The 23,903-nt window shown below is 40.9% G+C and overlaps 1 protein-coding gene across 3 annotated transcripts; it reads right to left on the bottom strand.

Annotated features, from left to right (window-relative positions):
- Positions 1–6,107: 6,107 nt before the first annotated feature.
- zbtb49 (zinc finger and BTB domain containing 49) lies at positions 6,108–11,313 on the bottom strand. 3 transcript variants are annotated; one of them, XM_063473155.1, is made up of 8 exons: positions 11,251–11,313; positions 10,708–10,908; positions 9,510–10,618; positions 9,369–9,415; positions 9,209–9,300; positions 8,802–8,884; positions 8,470–8,631; positions 6,108–7,340 (listed from the first exon to the last, which is right to left on the bottom strand). In XM_063473155.1, the coding sequence occupies exons 2-8, from the start codon at positions 10,857–10,859 to the stop codon at positions 6,622–6,624; spliced, it is 2,364 nt and encodes a 787-aa protein (XP_063329225.1). In that variant the 5' UTR covers positions 10,860–10,908; positions 11,251–11,313; the 3' UTR covers positions 6,108–6,621. The 3 variants fall into 3 exon arrangements, with proteins under 3 accessions (XP_063329225.1, XP_063329228.1, XP_063329227.1); XM_063473158.1 differs by having other exon boundaries at positions 9,209–9,282; XM_063473157.1 differs by lacking the exon at positions 11,251–11,313 and having other exon boundaries at positions 10,708–11,241.
- Positions 11,314–23,903: the final 12,590 nt, after the last annotated feature.

Below are 23,903 nucleotides of genomic sequence, written 5' to 3'. Positions count from 1 at the left end.
TGGTTAGCACTGTTGCCTCACAGCAAGAATGTCCTGGGTTCAAATCCACAATCTGGCTAGTTTGCACTGGTTTCTCTCTGGGTATTCTGATTTCCTTCCACAGTTAAAAGTCCTGCAGTTGTTAGAGTTAAGTTAGGTTAATTGGTGATTCTAAATTACCCATGAATCTAAGTACAAATGGTTGTTTGTCTCTATGTGATAGACTGGTGAGCTGTCCAGGGTGTACCCTGCCTCGTAACCTATCACTTCTGGGTTATGCCCCAGCCCCCCTGGGGCATAACCCAGAAGTGATATCTTCCTATCCTATAAAGATAGGAGGATGGTAGTCGTTCAATAGATCCATTCAATTCTTATGTTAACCGGACCATAAACGTTGTTGAACATTATGTAATATAAAGACAACATGTAGTAATTAAGTGACCAAGAAGTACTGGGCTAAAAGTTATTGAATAGTGTTGAAATAAAATGACAAAATTGCGAAGGATTAAAATATTCCAAGAGCTCACCTTACTTAATCTAAACATGTTTCAATATGAATAAGTTGTGTTGATTTAACTCAGTTGTTTAAGTTTCTGCCAAAGCAAAACAGTTGTGTGCAACCAATGTCCACTGTTGAATTAAGTAAATCCAACATGGCCTTTTTTCAGTGTAGGATTCCAGTCTGGTACAACATAGGATAATTTGGAAAGATTTAGGAAAAGACCATGGTTAGGGTTAAGGATGGATATTGATAAGATCTAGCATTTCCATTTCCATTATTGATATCACTTATCGAATTGATTCCTTATCAAGTCTTTTTTAGATTCTCATCGGCTCTTTGAGATTAACCACTAGTGCTAAGCAGAAATAAAAAAAATGACATTCATGCAAATTAATTGTATGCTTTGGGTCAAATGTTTGTGCTTGTTTGCTGAGGTATTTCTCCTCTTTGTTGTGACCAGTGTTTGAGTCATTACTCAAAAAACAGCTGAAACACATTCATAATCATCATTTAACAATATAAATCTGAGAAATTGCCAACACTTTCACCCTGGGTTCTTGACTAGTTTAGCATTAGCATGCTCTCTGTGGATGCTTGCAAAGAACCAAAGTTGTGTTAGCAGCACAATGTGGTTGTCTCTGCCCTGGATGCAGTTTTCCACTTTACCGTTTATCTCGTCCTTTTGTGCAATAAAAATAAATGTCCATATCCATTAGACTGCGTTGCTATTTTCCTCCTTGGACATGCGAGCTGAAATCAGCTGATTGTAGCGCGAGTGCAAGATCCGATAAGTAGGATCGATAGGCAGGCAGACTAACAATTCCAAGGACTTGGACTACTGGGAACCAATTCTTTACAAGAACCAGTTGTTGATTCCCACCCCTAGTTAAGGTTGAAACAGACCTTTGTAAAACCATTACATTACAGCCTTCACATACAGAAAAGGAGTGACACTATAGCAGCAATATCAATAAATATATATTTTAAGTTAGAAGTATTTGGAAATTTCACCATCAAATGTATTATGGGATAACATACATGGCTTGTTTGGAACAACTGCCAAGAGAAAGTCTCTTCTCAAACCAACAAACAAACAAAAAAACCATGGCAGCACGTCTTAGGATTGCAAAGTTGCATGTGCACAAACCACAAGACTTTTGAAAGAATGTCATTTGGACAGAAAAGACCAAAGTGGTGATGTTTGACTGCAAAAAGCAGCATATTTAGGGAAACCCAAGCAGTGGTGGAGGGGCAGGAGAGGATCTACAGGGGGGCATGGGGCAGCAACTGCAATTGCCCCCCAGCTCTTATGCATATGTTAAATACATAAACAGATACAAAAACTTTTTTTTGTGGAGGGTTCTCCCTGTTAAAAGGGAGTTTTTCCTTCCCACTGTTGCCAAGTGCTTGAACAAAGGGGGGGGGGGGGGGGGGGGGGGGGGTTGTTGGTTTGCTGTTGTTTTCTCTGTATAGTTGCAGGGTCTTTACTTTAAAATATTAAGTACCTTAAGGTGTGTGCTGTTGTGATTTGGTGCTATATAAATAGAGTGAATAATGAAACTGTGTAGTACCATGTGACACTGTTGAATTTACTTAATTGGAAGACCTGGTAAGGACTAGATGATATTTAATTCAGTCCTTATAGTGTATTCTCTTTTTTCACAAAAACTGTTTTGCTGTCTTGCTACAGTAACATGAAAGATATTGCCATTGTAGGCCACAGCTGCTGAGGTTAGCTCCGCAAAGCACAAAGACAAACTGTCTAAGGCAGGGGTGGGCAATCTCAGTCCACGAGGGCCGGTGTCCCTGCAGGTTTTAGATCTCACCTTGGGTCAACACACCTGAATCACATGATTAGTTCGTTACCAGGCCAGGAACTTCAGGACATGTTGAGGAGCTAATTTAGCCATTTAAATCAGCTGTGTTGGTTCAAGGACACATCTAAAACCTGCAGGGACACCGGCCCTCATGGACTGAGATTGCCCACCCCTGAGATAAGGTAAATAAATTCATAAACTGACGCCCCTGAAATGAACCACTATACAACATATATCTCAAGTATATGTACTGATTGTAAGTGTTTGTGCTCAGCTTATATCTCAAGCTTTCTCACCATAATTACTATACAGAATCTTCTGGTAAATGTGTTTGGGTTTTTTTTTAATGTGAAACTACTTCTCTATTCTCATCAACTGGAGCAGACATTTTGACCTGCCTGGAACGGTTCAGTCTTCTTGAAGCTCTAGTTACTGACAGCACACCCATGTCGAAGAACTGCTGCTGTCTTTAAACATGCAGGGACTCAACAACCTACAAATAGACACACAGTACCTGAGGGGATCCCAGATGTAGCCAATCATCTCTCAATTTTCTCACAGCGTGTCACTGTAATATTTGGAATAGAGTTACAAATTAGAACTGGTAGCATTAGCGTGGACAACCAGCCACATGGTTGGCTATAAAATCAGCTCTTCATTCCTTCCCATCGTGAGCTTTACTGTATGTGTGCTGAAACAACCTCATTTCATTGCCTGAGGGGGGAAAACAAAGAATAACCTGTCACACACACTGACAGGTGTCTAAACGCATCTTAGGAAACTGGAAGTATATTGTGCAGACCCAGAGAGAAAACACACCTGGGTACAGTAGCTAAAGGCCAGCGTGTGTGTATTTAGGAGTGTGTGTGTGTGTGGGTGTGTATGCAAGAGAAAGCAGGACATGGAGGAAGATAATAATTGTAGAGAAAGAATTGGGGGTATGACAGCATAAATGTGAAATGGCATATCCACAGTCTGCATTTAACTACAAACCTCCTTGAACAAGTGAGTGTGTTAAAACCACAGACTGCACATTTCTGTACACATTTGATGGTTACAGCACCACTTAACAGGTGACCCTGACAACTTCACATTAATCTGGTAGCACTGTGTGCATCGGTCTGTGCTATGATAACGCCTGTGTAGTTATGTATTGACCGGATTGGAGTGAAACGGATAGAGCTAAGCAGGTAGCTGCTGTCTGAGGAGAAGAGAAAAGCAGTGAGAAACAGCAGAGAGAAGCAGCAAAGCAACAGTAGGAACAATCACCATTCTTCTCCTCTGCTTAAGCCTCTTTCATATTGTGACACACAGAGGAATTATAGCGCAGAGACTAGGTCAGCCACTTATCCATCTCATCCAACACAGCAACAAGCCGCAGCTCCACAGCAATTACTACTTGGCTGAAACCGCTGCCAGAACACGTTCACATCTCTGGTGCTGATGCAGACATAAGCGCGATAATAAAGCTGTGGTGCACAGCAGGTGAAAAAAATCCATGACTTTTGAAAGGTAATAGAGGGTATTTGTTGATTTTCATCTGAAGAGTATGAAGAGATATATGGAGTTTTTTTTTTTTTTATCTAAACAAACAAAAATCCAATAAAAATGCTAAAAATTTGGGGATAACAGTCACTACAAATACAGACAAAAAGCAGCAAAATAAAGAAAAGAAATAAAACTGAGTTGTTCGCCTGAGGTTAAAGCTGACTGCTCAGTTTCTGCGGTGAAACGTCCCAGTCAGCCAAATTTGGTTGGATTTATATATTTCACACTCACTTGTTAATTAAACCTATCCTCATATGCCTGTGACAACACAAAGCAGTGAAACGTGATTAGATGCTGGAACAAAAGACAGGCTTTGGAAGCGTTTCTGTGTAAAATGGCATTAGGCTGGGTCTCATTTTGAACCAGTTAGATGGCGTACATAATCAGGATTAACTTTAGCACGAGGGGAGAGGGAAGCAGCGACACAGAGTGAGAAATGGGGGTCATGAGCAGAGAGGATTCACCCTCAAAGTCACTCGTTCAGCTGGCAGAGAGTCAAACTGGTGTAGTTATTGCCATATAATGAATATATGAAAAGCAAGGTTTCTATGGGAAAGGTGGTTTAGGTGCACATAAGTGTTTCCCTTGTGTAAACATCCAGGCAAAAAGAAACATCCAAAACGTAATCCGTGTTTTATATTTTTGTGCCATTTTTGTTGAATTTTCTGCTGAAGGCAGAGGACACATGAGCAACAATAAATTGCACTTGTGACAGAAAATGTTGGATATGAGCATTATATGAGCTCAGTCATCATCATTGTAAAGATTTTCTGATTGTTTACCGTTCAGCTTATAAACATAAAACATTTCTGTATAAATATAATTTCCATTTCCCCGCTAATAACAACTGGGAGGTTTGGGAGACTTTGATAGTCTAGGGAAAAGGGTCAGTCTGCTGTTGCGAGGGACAGACGGGATTTCTTCACGCTCTCACACTTTGGTATCTGCTGTAAAGTGAGAATGCACTCAAGCTGACCAGGGTTTAAATAACTTCTCTGTGTAGTGAAATGTAACCGCTTTCAGCAAAGCAAAGTGAGTTATTTAAAAAAACACCACTATCTTAAGCTTAATTATTAATATCACAGGTACATGAGAGATACAAGGATACTGCGAGGTGTTAATTTTTGTGGCATGACACCCCACTCAGGATGTAAGAGGTGCATCACGATTAGGCACACCTCTCTACCCAGAGTGCCTGCCCCCTTTCCCATCGTAGTTGGAGTAAAGGCAACGAATGAACACCATGATAACAGATTTATCCTATGTGTTGCTAGGCAACCTATCTAGCAGGCATGGAGTAACGGGGCCTGTATACTGTGGCAATGACGGCCAATTATCAGCTGCCTATCTTGTAGAGAAAGCTCAGTGTACTTTTTACCCGACATGCTGCAGTGCGTTTGCACAATGTTTACTGATGCTTGGTGTTCACTGGATGTGTGGTGAGTGGAAATATCACTTTTTGAATGGCTCATCTTCAACAGGAACCATAACACCAAATCAATCCCTTTAAGCATACCCCAGACCTCGGACGGTGCGTGAGAGCAGAGTGGGCCGGTGCTACATATCTTACAGCTCCCTCTGTTGTCCTCTTTAAGCATTGCACCTTGCAACTGCAGGCTTTTGCTGCACAGTAAAGCTGCTGCTGTGGATGGAGCACCTTTATACAATTTTACAGTTGACATTATAATCTAAAAAAAAATTATATACACATATATAGTGGGTTATTTATAGAGACAGATGACTATGAAACAGACAGATGACCAGGATGACTTTTGTCATTGCCGTTACAAACATTTATCGTTTGATGTCAAAGCTTGAGCAGCTGAAGTATTATTCTATCACAGTGAGGATCTGCTAATTGGTGTTTAGTTTACACCATAAAGCAAACATTCATGAGTGAATGATAACTGAATTGTGTGTTCCAGTGGCACACTGAGTAACCTAATGCTGACAGCACTAGAAATTCAGCTTTCCAGTAATATTAGCGCAGCTTAAAATTTGCTTATTCATGTGAATGTATCTTATTGTTCTTAGAATCGCGGGATGGAGGCTATTCCATGTGGTGTTTTGGATACATTTAATATTTTATTTTATACAAACAAGAAGAAAAAAAGACTAGTTGTTTAGCTGACCCTAAACTTTAAATGTAATATATCTTCCCCATATAGCTACTCGCCTGCTACACAGTGAAAACTGGAAAAACTAAAATGCTGTGAAAGTTAATGTCTTTCTTTTAAATAAAACTGAGACATTACAACACAGAAAGGGTAGGTCTTTAATTCTTACATAAATATATCACAGAGAGATCTTGCACTAATATTTAATCAGTAACAAGCCCATTTCTTTACATCTTAAAGTGCAGCGCGGTACAAACCAAATGAAAGACTGTAGCTGATGCATGATGCATCCTGGGATGTTTAGATTTGGAACAATAAAGTTTCAAACAATAAACTCCACTGAATCACAGAGCCCTGAAAATTCCTGTTGCACTGCGACGTCAGTGCCTTGCAGACCTCAGTTTTGCATGATTTAGAGTTCAGGATAATATCTTATACTGGGTCTTGAACAGCCACTCAGCTTACCATTTGTCTCAAGCAAGCTGCTGTTCTAGCTGCTCTCCGGTCAAGTCTACTTAGCAGACTAGCGAGAGAGAAGGCCCCGTCCTTTCTGATTTGATGGCCCTCATGATCCAGGTGGTAGAAATATGATTCAGTTGAGTAAACTTCACTTAAAACACTGGGTAGCTGATCCGGCTATGCTGTGTGACATGACATGCTACTGCTCCATGTCATTATCATTCTGGAGCGTTTTCATTGCTAGGCCCCACAGAGTTACACTGGAGATAAACTGGCCTTCACTGGACCTATAGGGCCTGCTTGTCCCTGTGAGGGAACTGCAGTAATTGTCTGTAGGAGGCAGGTAGGGCCTCCCCGCTGGGCCTCTATCCATTGGCATGTTCCCGTTCTCGACATACGGACCATATGGCGCTTCCTGCAATACGTGGGGTTTGGCCAGCTTCGTACGATCTGTGGCAGATAGGGTTGCAGTTCTTTCCTGGTGGCCAGATGAAAGGAGGTGATGGGGAACCAGGGAGCGCAGCTCTGGAAGCGGGGTAGATCCTGGGCTCAGTTGAATGCTGGGAGGTGAAGTCTCTATATGTGGTGTTGCTTGTGGTGGCGAAGGAGCCGGCGCTGAGGATTTCTCTAACTCTGTGTGGGGCATCATAGCAGAGAAATGCTGCTCACTGGCAGCAGCAGGTTTACTGTGGCTGACAGCTTTGGGTAATGACGTGCCGCCATCTGCGCTATGTGTCTGCTCAGAGTTGTCAGTGACCTGACTCTCAACTGGAGGCCCCTTGCAGTGCATGTTGCTATGTCTTCTCAACATGGCAGACCGGGTAAAGCTCTTTCCACAGGTATTGCAGATGTAAGGTTTCTCACCAGTGTGTGACCGTATGTGACGCTGTAGGTCTCCTGAGCCAATGAAACACTTCCCTGTATTAATTCATAAGAAATCTCAAATGAATAACACCGTGTGCACATCATGTTTAAACAATGATAACATGGGGAAAAAATGCTGTCATAGAAAAACAAGCTTTAAGAGCCTTAAAGAATATGCAGGTAAATGCCATTTACACTTTTGCCTTTCCATTGTATTCCAAGACCAGCTGGACTTGTTAGCTAATGTAATAATATTGCAACAACTTTGGTTGTAGTGTCGATACAGAGTGTGTCAGAACAAATTGTTGTAAAACGTGGCTCTATAAGACTGAAACAATGTCAGTGAAGGGAACAGAGACAGCTGCTGTTTTGGTGTTGGGTCCACCTTTGTGGCAAAATTGTACATTGTTAATGGTAATTACCTCCATCAAGGAGCCTATGTTATGTTATGCATTAAAATTATGCTTACTTCCACCAAGGTCTTTAAGGTCAACTGAATGATTTGTTGGTTGAAAATGTATAAAAAGCCTTATTACTAGTTTGGTGGGTATTGTCAGCATATAGATGAACAATAACAGTATTGAAAATAACATATCATAGCTGACCTCTGACCGCTCCTTTAAGGTCAAAAGATTAATCTACGTCAAAGGTCAAAGTGATAATAATAAGGCTATGTAGAGCTACTTAAAACTATGTTTCTTACAGCCATTGTTTGTATTGATGATATTTAGGAAATCATACAGGTAAATGGGGATTCTAAATATCACATTAAAGTTTGCATCCAAATATCGTGTCAAATTAGACCTCTGATCGCACGTTCACATATCACATCGGCATTTCTTTCACGTTGACCCTAAAATGTGTTGATTTAACTGCACTAAAAGTACTTAAAGTGACTTTACAAAGTATTCAAAATACAATACTAGCAGCAATTCTTTTTCTTTTTTGTGCATTTTGCTGTTTTTTGTTTTCAAAAATGGGAACTATTTAACCAACCAGTGTCGAGCTCCACCTAACAGTCTGGCTGCTAGGAAGTTTCTAGTCCAGACTTTTTTTTATTCCAACCCGAGAATAGATTTGATTTTCTATTACTAAAATATTGCTGAAAGTTATGTTAAATAACTGGGCATGTTGTAGACTCTTAAAAATATTTTTAAAAATAGATTGTGACATTATAACTTACCACAGGTGGCGCAGCTATGAGGTTTTTCCCCAGCATGCCGGGCCTTGTGCTTCAGAAGCTTTCTGTGCGTGTTAAAGGACTTTCCACACTGGTCACAGGTGAACGTCTTGTCTGTCGCGTGAGTCCTTTTGTGCTCCTTTAGATTGCTCAAGTTGTTAAATCCTGAACAATAAACAAGGAACAAGAAATGCATGTCTCAATAAAAGCAGCTCAAGCTACTATTAAACATCAGCAGGAGCTCACTTTAGCAGTAAGGCATTACAAATTCTCAGATTGTTGTATTATCAAATGACTGACTGAGATTATTGCTCGTGCTGAGAGATGCCACAAACCTCGGCCACATATGTCACACAGATGTGGCTTCTCTCCTGTGTGCACCACTTTGTGACGTTGGACATCCCCTGATGCAGTAAAGCTGGAAAACACAGATGAATAATAAAGGACAGTAAAGAAATCATCAGTTTTGATATCTCTATATCTATATATGGTAAGTGGAAAATATCATATCATGTATTTTTTTGATATTATAGTATATCATGTGCTATGCAAGAAAATTCTATTTTCTTTCACTTTGTTAATTACTCACAGCAGTTCCTTATTAGCGTGTTAAGCCTGGGAAGACTTTGGAAGCACTTTTTGTCTTAGTAAAGGCAAAATCAGTTAAACCAAGAAAATGCTTAAAGTAGAGACAGGGAGATGGCAAAAGAAGACAAATGAAAATCAATCCAATTCACTTTACCTTTTCCCACACAGCTCACAGATGTATGGTTTTTCCCCAGAATGACGCCGCAAATGTGTCTGTAAATTTCCAGCCTGTAAGACAGAATCCGTCTGACATCTGAGTTTAATATGAACATCTAAGAATAACTATTAAATTAGAAGAGCACAAAAGAAAATACCTGTGAGAAGTTTCTTCCACAAACGTTGCACTGAAAGGGCTTCTCGCCTATAACAGAACAGATCAGTTTATGTCTAAGAGCATTATTCCTATAATTCAACCTTAAATGTGTGATTCTAGAGCTGTTAAAATCAGGAAATACCGGTATGCGAGCGCTTGTGCAGCTCCAGGTTGCTCGGGTGTTTGAAGATCTTCCCACACACCTCACAGCAGTACTGCTTGTGTCCTGATTGCTGAGCTGGCTCCGGCACAGGCTTTAGATTTTGCTCCTCTTCATTCACAGGTGGAGGACTGGGAAGCTGTGCATCTGCAGCTGTGTCTGCAACCTCATCTCTGGCTGCAGTGCTATCTTCTACAGGAGCTTCTGGTGCTTGAACTTGGACCACTGTCTCTCCTTGAAGGCTCTCCTTTGAACAGCTAAGGACAGGTTCAATAACTGATTCAGTGCACATCTCCTCCAAAGCCTTCTGAGACCGAAGATAGTTATATTTCTTCAGGTAGACGGCCTTCTTTGGGCGCACTGGCTTGTTCATTGAGGAGTCTGGGTTAGGAGTGTTTAGATTATCTGAGGGTGTGAGAGAAGAGTCAGGGTTCCTGTCCACACTCACTGATATGGAAGACTGATTAGGCTGAACTGTGTTTCCTGAGTTCACAGGGGTGCTGTTGCCTGGCTGGCTTATCGCAAGTTGACACTGCTGCTCTTCCACCACTGAAGGTCCCTGGTTTGAATTTGCACTATTGCTCTGTATTGCACTTTGTTTAAAGTACTGCTTACTGTAGAAGTTGCGGAGCTTGTACCCATGAACTAGCTGCTTTTCTACTGGTGCCTGAGAGCTGCTACCCATTTCACAGTGTGAGCTGCTGTTAGGCACAGAAATTGGCAACCTTCTGGTGTGGTCCATGTCACTGCTGAAGCCAGGCCTCTGGGATTCAGAGGGACAGGGCAGGTCAACATCGTTAGGAAGATTGCTTCCAAGCAGGCAGTCATGCTCTGAACCCAACATGCCTGAGAGCGAAAACGAAGGCATTTCCACTGGTGGAGGACAGGGCTTGAGGAAAGCATTGCACATGCTCTGCACATTCGGAACCTGCAAACACTGCGCAATATCTAGGAGTGCTTGCACATTATCTTGGTTAATATCAAGATGGGAGGTATACATGTAGTCCAATATCTGGCCAATGCCACTGACATCCTGGATAACTAGGTTGAACACGTCATTCTTCTGACTGGGGGAATTTTGGAATAAGGACCTGAAAAGATCAGAGTAATACTTAATGCATCTGGAAACCTTGAAGCAAATCGGTATGATTAACGTTTATTACAAAAGAGATAATGGCACCTGAAATAGGAGCTGAAGGCGGCCAGGACGTTTTTGTGGGCTTTGAAGCAAACGCCTTTGACCACCAGCATGCAGTCACAGAGCAGACCCTGAATCCTCTGCTCCTGAAGCTGCTGGAGGAGGTAGGAGCTGTGGCTGGACAAACTGTCCATGGTTACTCAGCGGCTCCACCGCTCACTCAAGTCTTCATCAAAAAGCGAGCTAAGGTGACACAAGTTTTAAAAAAACAAAAACAACGAGTGATTAACCAGAGTTGTCATTTCTCCTGCCAGCGAGCCAGGAAGCGCTAAGAGCAGTTTCGAACATATGGGATTCAACAGCCGCGCAGAATCCAGTGTCCCTCTGCAGCAAGACCACCCATGCAAAAATTGGACACAAACCGCTAAGCTTAGCTACAAAGCTACGCTAGCCACCCATGTTATTAAGCGGTGTAAATCGATTGAGCACAAAATCCCGAATGCATTACATTTGCAACCTAGAACTGCTCCTCGGTACTGTGACTTGTATATTGTCTTAGCCCATAAAGATGGGGGTCAAACTTACATTAAAGGATTCCAACTTTTATTTGGATGATAGGTCACTTTTCGACAGGCATGACAATACGTCACTTCCTGGTGTAGCTTGAATTTCGAGTTGCTAAACGCTAATAAATACCGTTAACCATTATACAGATATACCGTGTTAAATAATGGAACGGGTAAAGTCACTGTAAGGAGAGGACATGCTAAAAGTAACCACTTGGTTCATTCTTATAAAAAAAAGTTACATGAGGCTCGTTTCCACCCTGCTCGGAACTTTTCTTTGGTTGCATTTGCACAGGGAAGACTAATAATGTAGCGACCAAACGGTCCGGTGTTTTTTTTTTAATTGTTATTTTTTTAATTAGCAAAATCAACATACAAACAAAATGCACCATATATTATACATTCAGAAAAATCAAATTTCAACCTTTGTAAGAAGAAAAAGAAGACATAAAGACGGGGTCATAAAAGTTAACGGAATATTAACTCACTAAATCAAAATCTTCCAAAAAGGAAAGAAAAAATGCAGCCTTTTTCTTTTTAACTAAAGTCAAAGATTTAAACAACAGGTTCAGGTCGTTTTTCCAGTGAAGTAAGGTTGGTTTGGTCTTAAAAAAAATGACATTTATGTATTTACACTTACACAAGATTAATAGAACATTAACACCATAACTCACTTTCTTTTCCTTCAGAAACATTCCAAACAATATCATATTTAAGGTAAATGGGGTAATTTGAATCCCACTCGATTGAAGCCAGGCATGAAAATCCAACCAAAAGATTTGTATAAAATTGAAAAAACAAAAAAAAAAAACAACAAAAACAAATAGATGGTCCTTTTAGTCAGGGTAAATTCATTCACCCGCACGTAAAGTTTTGTTAAGATCAAAAGACAAGGCGGAGTCTATATTCTCATATAGGCAAGGCAAAACGCCTTTGGGATAGCATATATAGCTATGAACAGAAGTTCAAAAACCTTTATCTTTAACAAAGCGACTCTAAATTCTCAACACAGAAACGCAAATTCAAACATAATGGAAGATTACACAGCCACAAGTAATCCAAAAAATGCCACAGCAAACACTGTGAGGCAACTCCTTGAACAGTACAAAAACAACATTACAAAAGAACAGTGGGAGAAATTTCAGGCAGGTCACCTAGATCACACCACTATAGAGTCTATATGCAACATGTTGGACCTGTGTTCGGATTTGGCAGGTGTAGCACTGAGGCCTGCCCAGGAAACAACCCCCCCCCCCCCCAAAATCAGTGGCCTTCCTTGCTAAAACTTGCAGCTGCAAGGAACAAATGCCCCAAAAATATAAGGCCATTAGGAAATTGTCCTGCTTTAACAACTGGAGCCTGATTTCCATAGGAAAACACCAAAAAAAACAAAAACAAAAACAGGCAAAAAACAAAACCAAAAAGAGGAGGGGGAGCAATTTCAGGCAGATTGCTCAGACAGCGACTCCCTCCCTGCTAAAACTTGTTGCTGCAAGGAACAAATGCCCCAAAAATATAAGGTCATTAAGAAATTGTCTTGCCTTAACAATTGGAGCCTGATTTCCATCCGAAATCCACCAAAAAACCAAAAAAGACAACACAGCCTTGAGTAATCCAGACAGTGTCAGCAGTGATGACACGAGAAATCCAGATACTGTCAGCAGTGATGACACAGCAACCTTTACAGAAATCACAGCAGAAAACATGAAAGATGGGGGACCGATCATTGTGAATAAAGAAATGGTTAATCAATTTAATATTGATCAACTAGAATCGCATCAACAGAAAGAAAAATACAGATTTTCGGTGGAAATCTGTGTGGAAGAACTTGTTATGCGGGTTGTAAAAGAATCAGGCCAGGTCATCAGTCAGGACATAGTTTCAGCCATCACCAACCGTCTTACTACCCAAATCTGGTCTGAAATCCCAGATGAATTTTATAAAATCCCCTTAAAGAAGTTCAGAAACTTCCACAAGGTGATTTTCAAAGCCCTCTGTGAAAGGTGGAAAGATGCAAAAAGAATTCTGGAACTTATGACGTTGGCTTGTTGAGACCATGACATCATGATTGTTAAAATTTTCATAGACGAGGCAGCCAAACTATCTAAGAAACCAAGTCGCATATGTCGTTTTTTCGCATTTGTAGGCCGAATGTTTCGTTTCACCAGGAAACGAAATAAGGTTTCTGTAATGTAGGCAAATCCTGATATAGACTGAAAAAATATTTCTATAAAACTAATTAGAGAATTTAAATTGGCTAGTTTTTAAATCACAATGGCTCTTTAATCGATCGAGTTATTTCTGAAAACCTTGATAGGTCGCAGCAGATGGCCGCCCCTCACTGAGCCTGGTTCTGCTGAAGGTTTCTTCCTATTAAAAGGGAGTTTTTCCTTCCCACTGTCGCCTGCTTGCTCAGAGGGGTTTGTCTGTTGGGTTTCCTTTTTAATACTGTAAGGTGTATAACTCACAGTAATACACTGTAAAGTTGTTACCTTACAGTATGAAGCGCCTTTAAAAGACCATCATTTCATTTCCTTTGGCGCTAAATAGACTGAAGTGAATTGAACTACCAACATAACTAATTCGGCACTTCAAGTTGCGAATTAGTTATGTTCAAGGGTCACGGCAGTGTGGTTGTAATGGCAAAGCAAGTATTTGGAATCACACAGGCTGCAGGTCGGCTTGAATGATTGCAGGCCTTTCTAGGGCACTTAATCCATTCATTTTCATTACTGGCACTGGATTGCCCAATCAAATTTCTTAACGTAACTGGGTTTTCCTTACCTGTGTGCTCATTAACCCTTTTTTAAAAATTTTTTTCTTCATATGAATCTGATGTGTGAACGATGCACACATTTATGCACGTGGCACAGTAACAGTATCTGCAGTAACACAGAGACATCTCGTGTGTTGCCAGAAAGGAAAATGTTAAATATCATAAGAATGGCCTTCACATATTTATATTGTTAATTTTTCTTTGTTTTCTTTGTTTGTTTGTTTTTCCTATTTCTTATTTTTTCTTTCAAGATGTTGTTGCACCAATGTTGTCTCCCCATGAGAGTTTGTAAATTTTATAAGTTTATAGTAACCATTGTCCATTGTCCATATGTAAACATGCAAGAAAAATTGTGTATGTTTCTGTTCTGTGTCCTGTGTACAGTTTGTTTGTATATGTGTCTTTCTGGCTGCTGTTACAACCAAATTTCCCCTTGTGGGACAATTATAGGATTATTCTATTCTATTCTATTCTATTCTATTCTAAATTTGTGCAAAGACTAATAAAAAAAATAAAATAAAAATAAAACAAAAAATAAAATAATTATATTATATTATATTATATTATATTATATTATATTATATTATATTATAGCTTCAATTTTAAATTATAAAAAGGAATTTAGCTTTTCTTTGTGCCACTAAAAAAGTAGCAATACAAATGTGGTCACTAAAATTATTTATGCCAGTGCAACAAGTAAAAATATTAAAATTAATAATAACAAAGAATGAAAATGGAATTAACCAAGCGGAGTAGCTAATGCTCCTTAACGTCTAATAAAAAAATAAGTAAACAGTAAATAAATAAATATTGCCCACATCACAAATAGATAAAGACGGAAATGTTAGCGGCTTTCCACGGTTTGCCAGGGCAACAGTAAATGGGTAACGGTTCAGGCTCAGCATGCGCTCCTGACACCTTTGGATCTCAGCAGGTGAGAGGAGAAACTGTACTGTGTGCTAATACTGTGTCAGTCGAGCTTAACTTGACATGTAGGCGATGGTGACATGTTTTATTGGAGTAGCTTGTAAGTTTACGTTGGTTAGCTATGCTGCAATGACAAGGCGGTGGTTTATGTTTTTGAGATTCGGTGATGCAAAGGTTCACTGGATTTATTATCGTGTTGGATTCCTGGCAAACATGAAATATATATATCTTATCTTATTAGATTTGTGTCTAGACAGATGTGTGTAAATCTTTGGCTTCACTTCTGGGCTTCCGTTCAAAAGGTAACTGAAGGACATATCACACCCTGCAGGGGCATTAGGTACAAACCTGACAGGTGTATCAGGTTTGTTCACAGTTTTAATATTTGATGTTACACATTATTTTTCTAACAACTGTGCATTCCTTCTCTATATAGGATTGTCTTCCTTTGCACACTAGCAGAGCATTCTCATTCGGGTGGGCAAATTATTTCCCCAACGGACCACATGAAAAACTGGGACTGTTGTAGAGGGCCTCTGTCTGAACTTTCCAAGGAGCAGGCAAACAGAACTGGAAATCACTGGGTTGTATTTTCTTTCTGGCTCCATCAACATTAACTGATGCTCCCCAGTTGATTCCCGGTTTTTGTGTCAGTAATCCTACATTTATTTAAATTTTATTACCCTATTTTTTTTTTGTTGAATGTACAGATTATAACTTTAATAGAGGTAATTCTTTCAGAGGAAGCCATCATTGTTGAACTGAAACATGAACAGTATGTTTTCACACCTCAAGACAACTTGGCCTCTTTCTTCACAGACATGGCTTGTAGATCACAAATGCTGAATTAATCATGAGGTCACACTCAGGACAGGTGGCTAAGTGTTTGAATGCCAAAACCGGGCATTAAAGTTTCATGAGCTTGTTCCTTGGTCTTCACTGAAGATACTAAGCCTTAAGCCTCTGGTACTACTATTCTAGTCTTTGTTATGCTACACCTATCATGTACCAACAACACTTGTGTTTAGCGTCCTTTATGCATTGGGGTTGCCTTTGCTGGTTGTCGGTCTGTCTCCATTAGTTGGCGTTCTCTGCGTCTCCCTGCTTCTCATCCCGTGTTTCTCCCTGCATGTTATCATTTCAGGTTTGTTTATTAATTGCCCCAGTTTAGGTAATGTCTTAGTTCTGTCCTCGCCATCCTCGCTTTTGTTTGCTTTCACCTCCTGTAAATAAAGCTCACTCGCATCTCAGCCAGTACCTGCATCTTGGGTCCTTTTCTCACAACGCCACATGGCTTGCCCCGCACACCGACAGGACTGTAGCCAGCTCCACATGTCAATCCAGAAGCAGTGCACTGATTCACAGTAGAAAAACAAGTGATCCAGACTTTCAGTGTCATTTCCACAAAATGTACACACATCTAAGTTAAATTTCTGTCTTAAAAATTCAGTGGGTTGGGTAAATCTCATTTATGATTTTAAAGTTAGCCTCTTTTACTTTAGGGGAAAGAGGAAGTGAGACATACTTTCTTCTTATTGCCTTAACCTCCATGGTCTCAAATTCTTTAAGAATATAATTTATTTTAACCGGATTAGGACAAATTTCATTTATCAAAACATTCCTGATCACCTTGTTTGTGGAAATGACACTGAAAGTCTGGATCACTTGTTTTTCTACTGTGAATCAGTGGACTGCTTCTGGATTGACATGTGGAGCTGGCTACAGTCCAGGGGAATTCAGTTACCCCATTTGACAGTGACCGTAATAAAATTTGGAATGCTTGCTGAGAATGCAGATTTTGACTTGATGATTAGAACGGTTTTGTTACTGGGAAATTTTTTTATTCACAAATTCAGATACTTTAAAGCTAAACCGTGTATAAACAGATGGCTGAGTGACTTTACATTTTGGGCTAAGTCGCTGAAACATGTGAATAACAAGAAAGCTCGTAAAGTTGTATTGTTTAAAAAGTTTAATCTATGTTAAAAGGAAACCTCCCCATTTAATGATCATGATTGCCCTTTTTTGTTCATATTATTTGTGCCTTTGGTTTCAAATCCTACAATGACAGTTTTTTTTTTAATTCTTTTTCCTTTTGTCTTTATTGTTTTCTCTTATCTCGTTGTACCGCTCAACCGAGGATATTTGGATGTTTGAATTAACGATGGTGCCTCACATGTTATATTGCTGTTTATAAATAAAGTTCATTAAAAAAAAAAAAGGAAACAAAAAACAGCTCTGCTTCTTTTTCGACTGCCCGGGACATTTAAACATACCTCCGTATATAAACAAATTCATGCTTTTCTCCCTTTCTTGAATAACAGCGCTGTAAAATAAGAAGAATGGCGCCTAATTACAGACTTAATAATACAGATTTAGTAATATGTCACGTGAAGATTCATCAGCCAGATTAAGTGTTTACTGACAATTGACAGTGATGGTGGACATCATCATCACTATTCCAATCAATCCTCTCCATACAGACAATCATAAACACACTCGACTATCACTAAATCAAATTTAACGAATTCACAAACACGATTTGTAATGACGCTAGTTCAGGGCTCATTCTCTCGGTCAGCAAGTGACAGGGACCCTGTGCACGAGAAAATGCTAACTTCCTGGTTTGAGACCGGATGTGGGGTTGTACATTTCCGGTAGCTTTACTTTGCGGTCAATCGCTACTTCGAAGATATGCTCCAAAATCATGTCCAAAACTCGAAAACGGAAAGATCGCGTTAAGTTACAAAGAGGAGAAGGTGGGAACACTCACCACTGTTGTGTCATAAAAAATCTAATGATCAATTTTGACGTTTAAAGAGTTTAGATCGATCAGTTGTTTACATCACTCAACACAAGCAGAACTGCATTACAAAATCAGAAGACACATCGTCCACCTTCAGAAGCACATCTCTGTATAGTGACTGGTCTTATGATTTAAACAGGCAAATGTTCAGCATTCAAACTACAGGTGAACAATAGTCAAAACAGATGTTTCCCCCGTTATGTCGATATCAGCTAGTCAAGTACACACCTACACAGCATGTTAACAAACCGTGAAAAAAAGCCACACAAAAAATGAATGATTGCTGGTAAGGGTTTCTATACATTAGTATTTACGAAGGGTATGTTGTGACTTACCTTACAGTGGTCCCTCACTATAACGCGGTTCAGCTTTCACCTCGCTGTTTCGCAGATTTTTTTAGTGCAAGTTTGCATTTTTTTTTTTACATCACATTGTGTCCTGCGTCCTGATCGCTGCAGACGATCTCCTCCGTGACGTCTCTCCTGTACAGTACACAATCGCCACATCGATCGCTAGCAGTGTGACTCTGAAGTGCAGTACTGTATGTCCACGATGTCCATGCGTCAAAAAATAAAATTGGCTAGTTGATTTCACCTATCGCTGGTTATTTTTAGAACATAACACCCGCGATAAACGAGGGACCGCTGTTTACAGATACTGAGAAATATAACATTTGAATCCCTTTTCCCTTTCATAAAAAGAGAGGCGCTGGGGAAAAAATATCGACAAGTCGATGAACATCATTTACAGATATATTGGGTAAATGCCCAAGACATCTATAGAAATGTAAATCGCCGCTTGATTTATTCATTTGCTTAACTTGTTTTGGACCGTAAACAGGGCGCGAATAGGACACCGGAAACAAAGCTCCCCACAGGAGTTTCCGCACCGGAAGTAGCATATGCTAATGTGCATAGTTTTTTTGTTTTGTTTTTTTTCTTTTTGTTTTTTTTTTCTCCAAACCTTTATTTAAACATCAGTACAATACAAAATGGAATTAAACAGTACCACAATAATGGTGTTGTACTTACAAAAGAATTGTATGCATAGATAAACAAATACAAGAACAGTATTCAGAAACAACAATATAAATATGCTAGGGGGAAAGTAACTGATCAAGCCAAAGAATAAAGTGATTGAAAGAACTTGATTTTTTCACAAACACCAATAGTTTTTATAGCTTTTGGGTTAGTGGAGTTCTTAATTGAGTTAAGATACTGTACAAGTTCAAAGGAGAATACATAAAAAGAGGGATGTCTTCCTAAACATTTGGACTTGTGAATATGAAATTTAGCCATTAAAATTAACAAGTTAATCATATATCTGTTATCAAAGTTGAATTGTTTTTGGTTTTTGTGCAGACCAAACAAAACATATTTCCAAAACAGTACTGTTGCATCTTCACAAAAAATAAAAATAAAATAACTGAGCCTTACGCCGGAGTATCGTTGCAACTGGTTTACTGAACCTTCTTTCAGTGCACGTACAGAACATCAGTGTCCATCTTTTCTGCCTCCTACCGGACACACTCTTCTTCCACTTTCTTACAACCTTCATGTAACACAGAACCTATACTGCCTCTCCTGGCATTCCCATTGTAACAACACACTCATTCTGTTTCTTTCAGAAGAATAACAGGAACCTAGGATCTATGTATCTATGACTAATAACTATTATGCATACTTATACATTTATATAACCAACTAATTTCTTGCGATACCACATCTCCTCCCCCCTTAAGTCAACAACTACCTGGACTTACAAAATAACTGCTTATTTAAAGAACGCTTAACAAACAATCAACATGTAATTAAGGTAACCATATAACCATACATATGTTTCAATGTTCTGTTTTTTTTTTTTTTTTTTTTTTTTTTTAACTGACTAGGAAGGTACGTCCTTCCTGTGAGATCAGAGCGCATTGTTGCTCTATTCCTGGAAGATCTCACTCTATCTAACAAAGTCCTTTAAAGTCTCTGGTGGACGTCTCTCTCTCTGAGAACGTCGCAACACTGGTGTCATTGAGGGGTCTCCGGGAGCCGGAGTCTCCGAATCATACGGCAACTCCGATGCCAGAGGTTCTGGCGATGTGTCCAACTCTGATGGCAAGCAGCACTCAGGCACTGCTTCTTGGTCCTGCAATGGCTCCACCTCCCTGTCAGCTGTACTGGGAACAGTGTCAGCCACTCTTACTCTCACCTGATCCACGTGCCGCTTCATAGTTTGACCTGATCCAATGGTAACAATGTAAGACACTGGACCCGATGCTCTCACAATGACTGCAGAAATCCACTTCAGGCCATAGGAGTAGTTTCTGATGAAGACCTTGTCTCCTGGTGTGAAACTTCTCAGTCTTTTCTTGGTGTCATGATTTTCTTTCTGTTTCAATTGTTTGTGCTGCACTTTTGTTTTCACATCAGGCATGAGCAAGTCCAAAACTGATCTGAGTCTCCGTGACATCATCAACTCCGCTGGTGATAAACCAGTAGTGGCATGCGGTGTGATACGATAACTGAATAGAAATCGGGACAGTCTGGTTTGCAAGGTATCACCTTTGACTTCTTCATCCCCTCCTTAAAGGTCTGGACCGCCCTCTCAGCCAGCCCATTTGAAGAAGGGTGGAAAGGTGCTGATCTCACATGGTCAATTCCCTTCTGTTTCATGAATGACTCAAATTCAGCACTTGTGAAACATGTTCCGTTGTCTGAAACTAACATTTTAGGTAGTCCAAACACACTGTAACTCTGGCGCAGTTTCTCTATAGTTACCTGTGATGTAGAGGATTTCACAGGGTAAATGTCCATCCACTTGGAATGAGCATCCACAATGATCAGAAACATTTCCCCGAGGAAAGGCCCTGCATAGTCCACATGGATTCTGGACCATGGTGACTCCGGCCACTCCCACGGGTGTAATGATGCAGTAGGTGGTGACTTATGGTGTTTCTGACACTCCTCACATGCCTGCACTTCTCTTTCAATGTTCTCATCCATCCCTGGCCACCATACATAAGACCTAGCCAAGCCTTTCATCTTCGACATGCCTGTATGAGTCTGGTGCAGGAGTTTCAATATTTTGTCTCTGCCTTTGGTGGGAATAATGACTTGGGCTCCCCAGAGCACGCAACCATCCCTCACACTCAGTTCCAGCTTTCTCTGTCGATATGGCTTTAAACCGGCATCGGTCTGAGCTGGCCAACCTTTTAAGGTGTACTCGTGGACTTGCGACAACATTACATCCTTAGCTGTCCAACGTTTGATCTGTGCAGTGTCAACTAATGTGTCATCCAGTACATCCATCATTAAAACCTGCTCAGTCATCTCTTGCTCAGGTGCTGAGTCTGGTACCGGCAACCGGCTGAGCGCATCCGCGTTTTCATGGTGTTTTCCTGGCTTGTACCTGATGTTGTACTCGTAAGCACTCAATGTCACGGCCCATCTTTGTACTCTCGGTGAGTCCATCTGAGGTATAGGCTTCTTTTCATTGAACAGTGAGATCAGGGGTTTATGATCTGTGTAGATCGTGAAAACTCGGCCATACAAGTATTTATGAAATTTCTTGATGCCAAATATCACAGCTAAACCTTCTTTGTCAAGCTGAGAATACTTTTTCTCAGCAGGAGAGAGTGTGCGTGACATGAACCCCAAAGGTCTCTCGCTTCCATCCGCGATCTTATGTGACAATACGGCGCCTACGCCGTATGGGGATGCATCACATGAGAGAACCAACTCACGGTCAGCAGAATAATGAACTAACACCTCTGCTGAGTTCAACAGGTTCTTGGATTTCTGGAATGCTTCCTCTTGTCTCTTTTGCCATGTCCAGCGTACCTCATGTCTCAAAAGTTCATGTAAGGGTGCCAACAGGGTTGCCAGGTTTGGAAGGAATTTGTTGTAGTAATTTAGCAAACCTAAGTATGCTTTCAGTTCAGTGACATTTGTGGGGGTAGGTGCGTCCATGATTGCTTTAACTTTCTTTTCCACTGGGTGGAGCCCCTGGGCGTCCACTATGTGCCCCAAGTACTCCACTTTCTCTTGCATGAAAGCACACTTGCACCTCTTTAACCTCAACCCAGCTTCCTCCAACCGGGTCAACACCTGATCCAGGTTCTGTAGATGGCTTACCTCATCCACTCCAGTCACTAAGATGTCATCTAAATACACCGCTACCTGGGGTATCCCCTTCAAAAGGCTTTCCATGGTCCTCTGGAATATCGCTGGAGCAGAGGCCACTCCAAAAGGCAATCTGTTATACGTGAACAGCCCCCTAGATGTGTTTACTGTCACGTACTTTTTCGATTCGTCATCCAAGAGGATTTGCTGGTAAGCGTGGCTCATGTCTAATTTTGAGAACTGCTTACCCCCAGATAGTGTGGCAAACAGGTCCTCCATTCTGGGTATTGGATACTGCTCCAGTGAAGCCATTGTATTTACAGTAAGCTTGTAATCTCCACACAGTCTTATTGTCCCTGTGGGCTTCAGAAGTGGCACTACTGGTGCCGCCCATTCAGCATATTTCACTGGTGAGATGATTCCTTCTTTCAAAAGTCGGTCTATTTCCTCGTCGACTTTTGCTCGCATAGCAAAGGGGACAGAACGTGGACGGAAGAAGCGTGGAGTGGCATCTCTTTTCACATGAATAGCAGCTTTCATACCTTTTAGAGTGCCCAACTCCTCTTTGAATACATCCTCGTGTTTACTTAACACTTGCTGTAGTGTTTTTTCTGTTGTTTTGACTTGGTGCAGCTTTCTGCTGTTACGACTGTTTTTCACTTCACTCCAGTCCAATTTAATTTCCTCGAGCCAAGCTCGACCTAGCAAGCTGGGGCCGTCGCCTTCGACCACCACCAGGGGCAGATGTTTTTTCTGCTGCTTGTATTTCACGCTGACTCGTGTTACGCCAATCACTTTAACAGGATCCCCTGTATAAGTTTCCAGTTTGATTTTGATGGGCTGCAGGCTGGGGGGCTTGGTGTCTTTCCCCGTTTCTCTGAATGTTGCTTCGTTCATGACTGTTAGGCAACACCCAGTGTCTATTTCAAAGTTCACCTTTTTTCCATCAATTTGCATATCCACAGTGTAGGGGTCTACTTTTCTCAAGTGTACCACACTGCCACGCCCTAGCTTGAACAGTTTTCTTTTGTGCCCTTGACTGCACTTAACACAGTTCAACGTGAAAGAGTCATCTTCAGAGCTGTCAGTTTTGTTGTTATCTGATTTCTCGCCCACATTGTGAGTACTGTAGTGTGAACTCTGCTTTTTGTCTTTCTTTACATATGTTGATGCATACTTTTTCTGGTTCAGTTTAGTCTTGCTTCTACAAGCTCTGGCTATGTGTCCCACTTTACCACAAGCATGACATTTTTCTTGTTTGTACTTACAGTCTGCTGCTGTGTGCTTGGTTCCTTTGCAACGATAACACTCTTTGCTTTCTCCCTTAAAGGTACGACTCTCCTGTTGTCCTCTGGTGAGACTGAAACATTTTGCTGTCGCCCCTGAGGTCTGCAGATCCTGTGCATTTTTATTTGCAGTCTCCAGGGCTACTGCAATTGACAGAGCCTTGTCAAAAGTGAGATCTACTTCTGACAAGAGACGTCTCTGAATTCGGTCATCCTTAATTCCGCAGACGATCCTATCTCTCAACATCTGTTGTAACGTGTTGCCATAGTTACAATCCTGTGCCAGGCGACGCAGCTCCGCTACGTATTCCATGACGGTTTCATTCGGCTTGCGGGAGCGAGAGTCAAACTTATACCTTTGCACGATTTCACTGGGCTTCGGGTCAAAGTGATTTTTCATCAGAAGTACCAGCTCTTGGAAGGTTTTGTCTTTGGGCTTGGCCGGGCTGAGAAGGTTTCGCATCAAGCTGTACGTCGCTGCTCCGACGACACTTATTAAGATCGCTCTTTGTTTTTCTGCATCGTCGATCCCGTTAGCTGCAAAAAACTGCTCGAGTATTTCCGTATACTCATCCCAGGTCTGATTCTTTGGATCGAACGCTACTAGCGTGCCGATTGTAGCCATTTCCGCTTCGAGGTTACTGGCTTCTATTTCCAGCCGAAAACTTTTGCATTCTTTGAACAGCTAGCCAAACCTGTAGCCGACTCCTTCACTGTTTCTTTCAGTCCGGTCGCCCTTAAACTCCTTCCCCCTAAACGTCCTCG

Source organism: Pelmatolapia mariae, linkage group LG5 (genome assembly GCF_036321145.2).
Source record: "Pelmatolapia mariae isolate MD_Pm_ZW linkage group LG5, Pm_UMD_F_2, whole genome shotgun sequence".
Taxonomy (NCBI): Eukaryota; Metazoa; Chordata; class Actinopteri; order Cichliformes; family Cichlidae; genus Pelmatolapia; species Pelmatolapia mariae.
This window is presented reverse-complemented; position numbering and strand designations above follow the sequence as displayed.

What these genes read in the sequence shown, in the direction of transcription:
- zbtb49 (XM_063473155.1), bottom strand. Translation starts at nt 10,859, where the DNA reads ATGGACAGTTTGTCCAGCCACAGCTCCTACCTCCTCCAGCAGCTTCAG. An exon ending in GCCTTCAGCTCCTATTTCAG is followed by an intron (nt 10,619 to 10,707) that starts GTGCCATTATCT and finishes TGATCTTTTCAG; the next exon opens with GTCCTTATTCCAAAATTCCC. An exon ending in GTGTGACATATGTGGCCGAG is followed by an intron (nt 8,632 to 8,801) that starts GTTTGTGGCATC and finishes TTTATTGTTCAG; the next exon opens with GATTTAACAACTTGAGCAAT.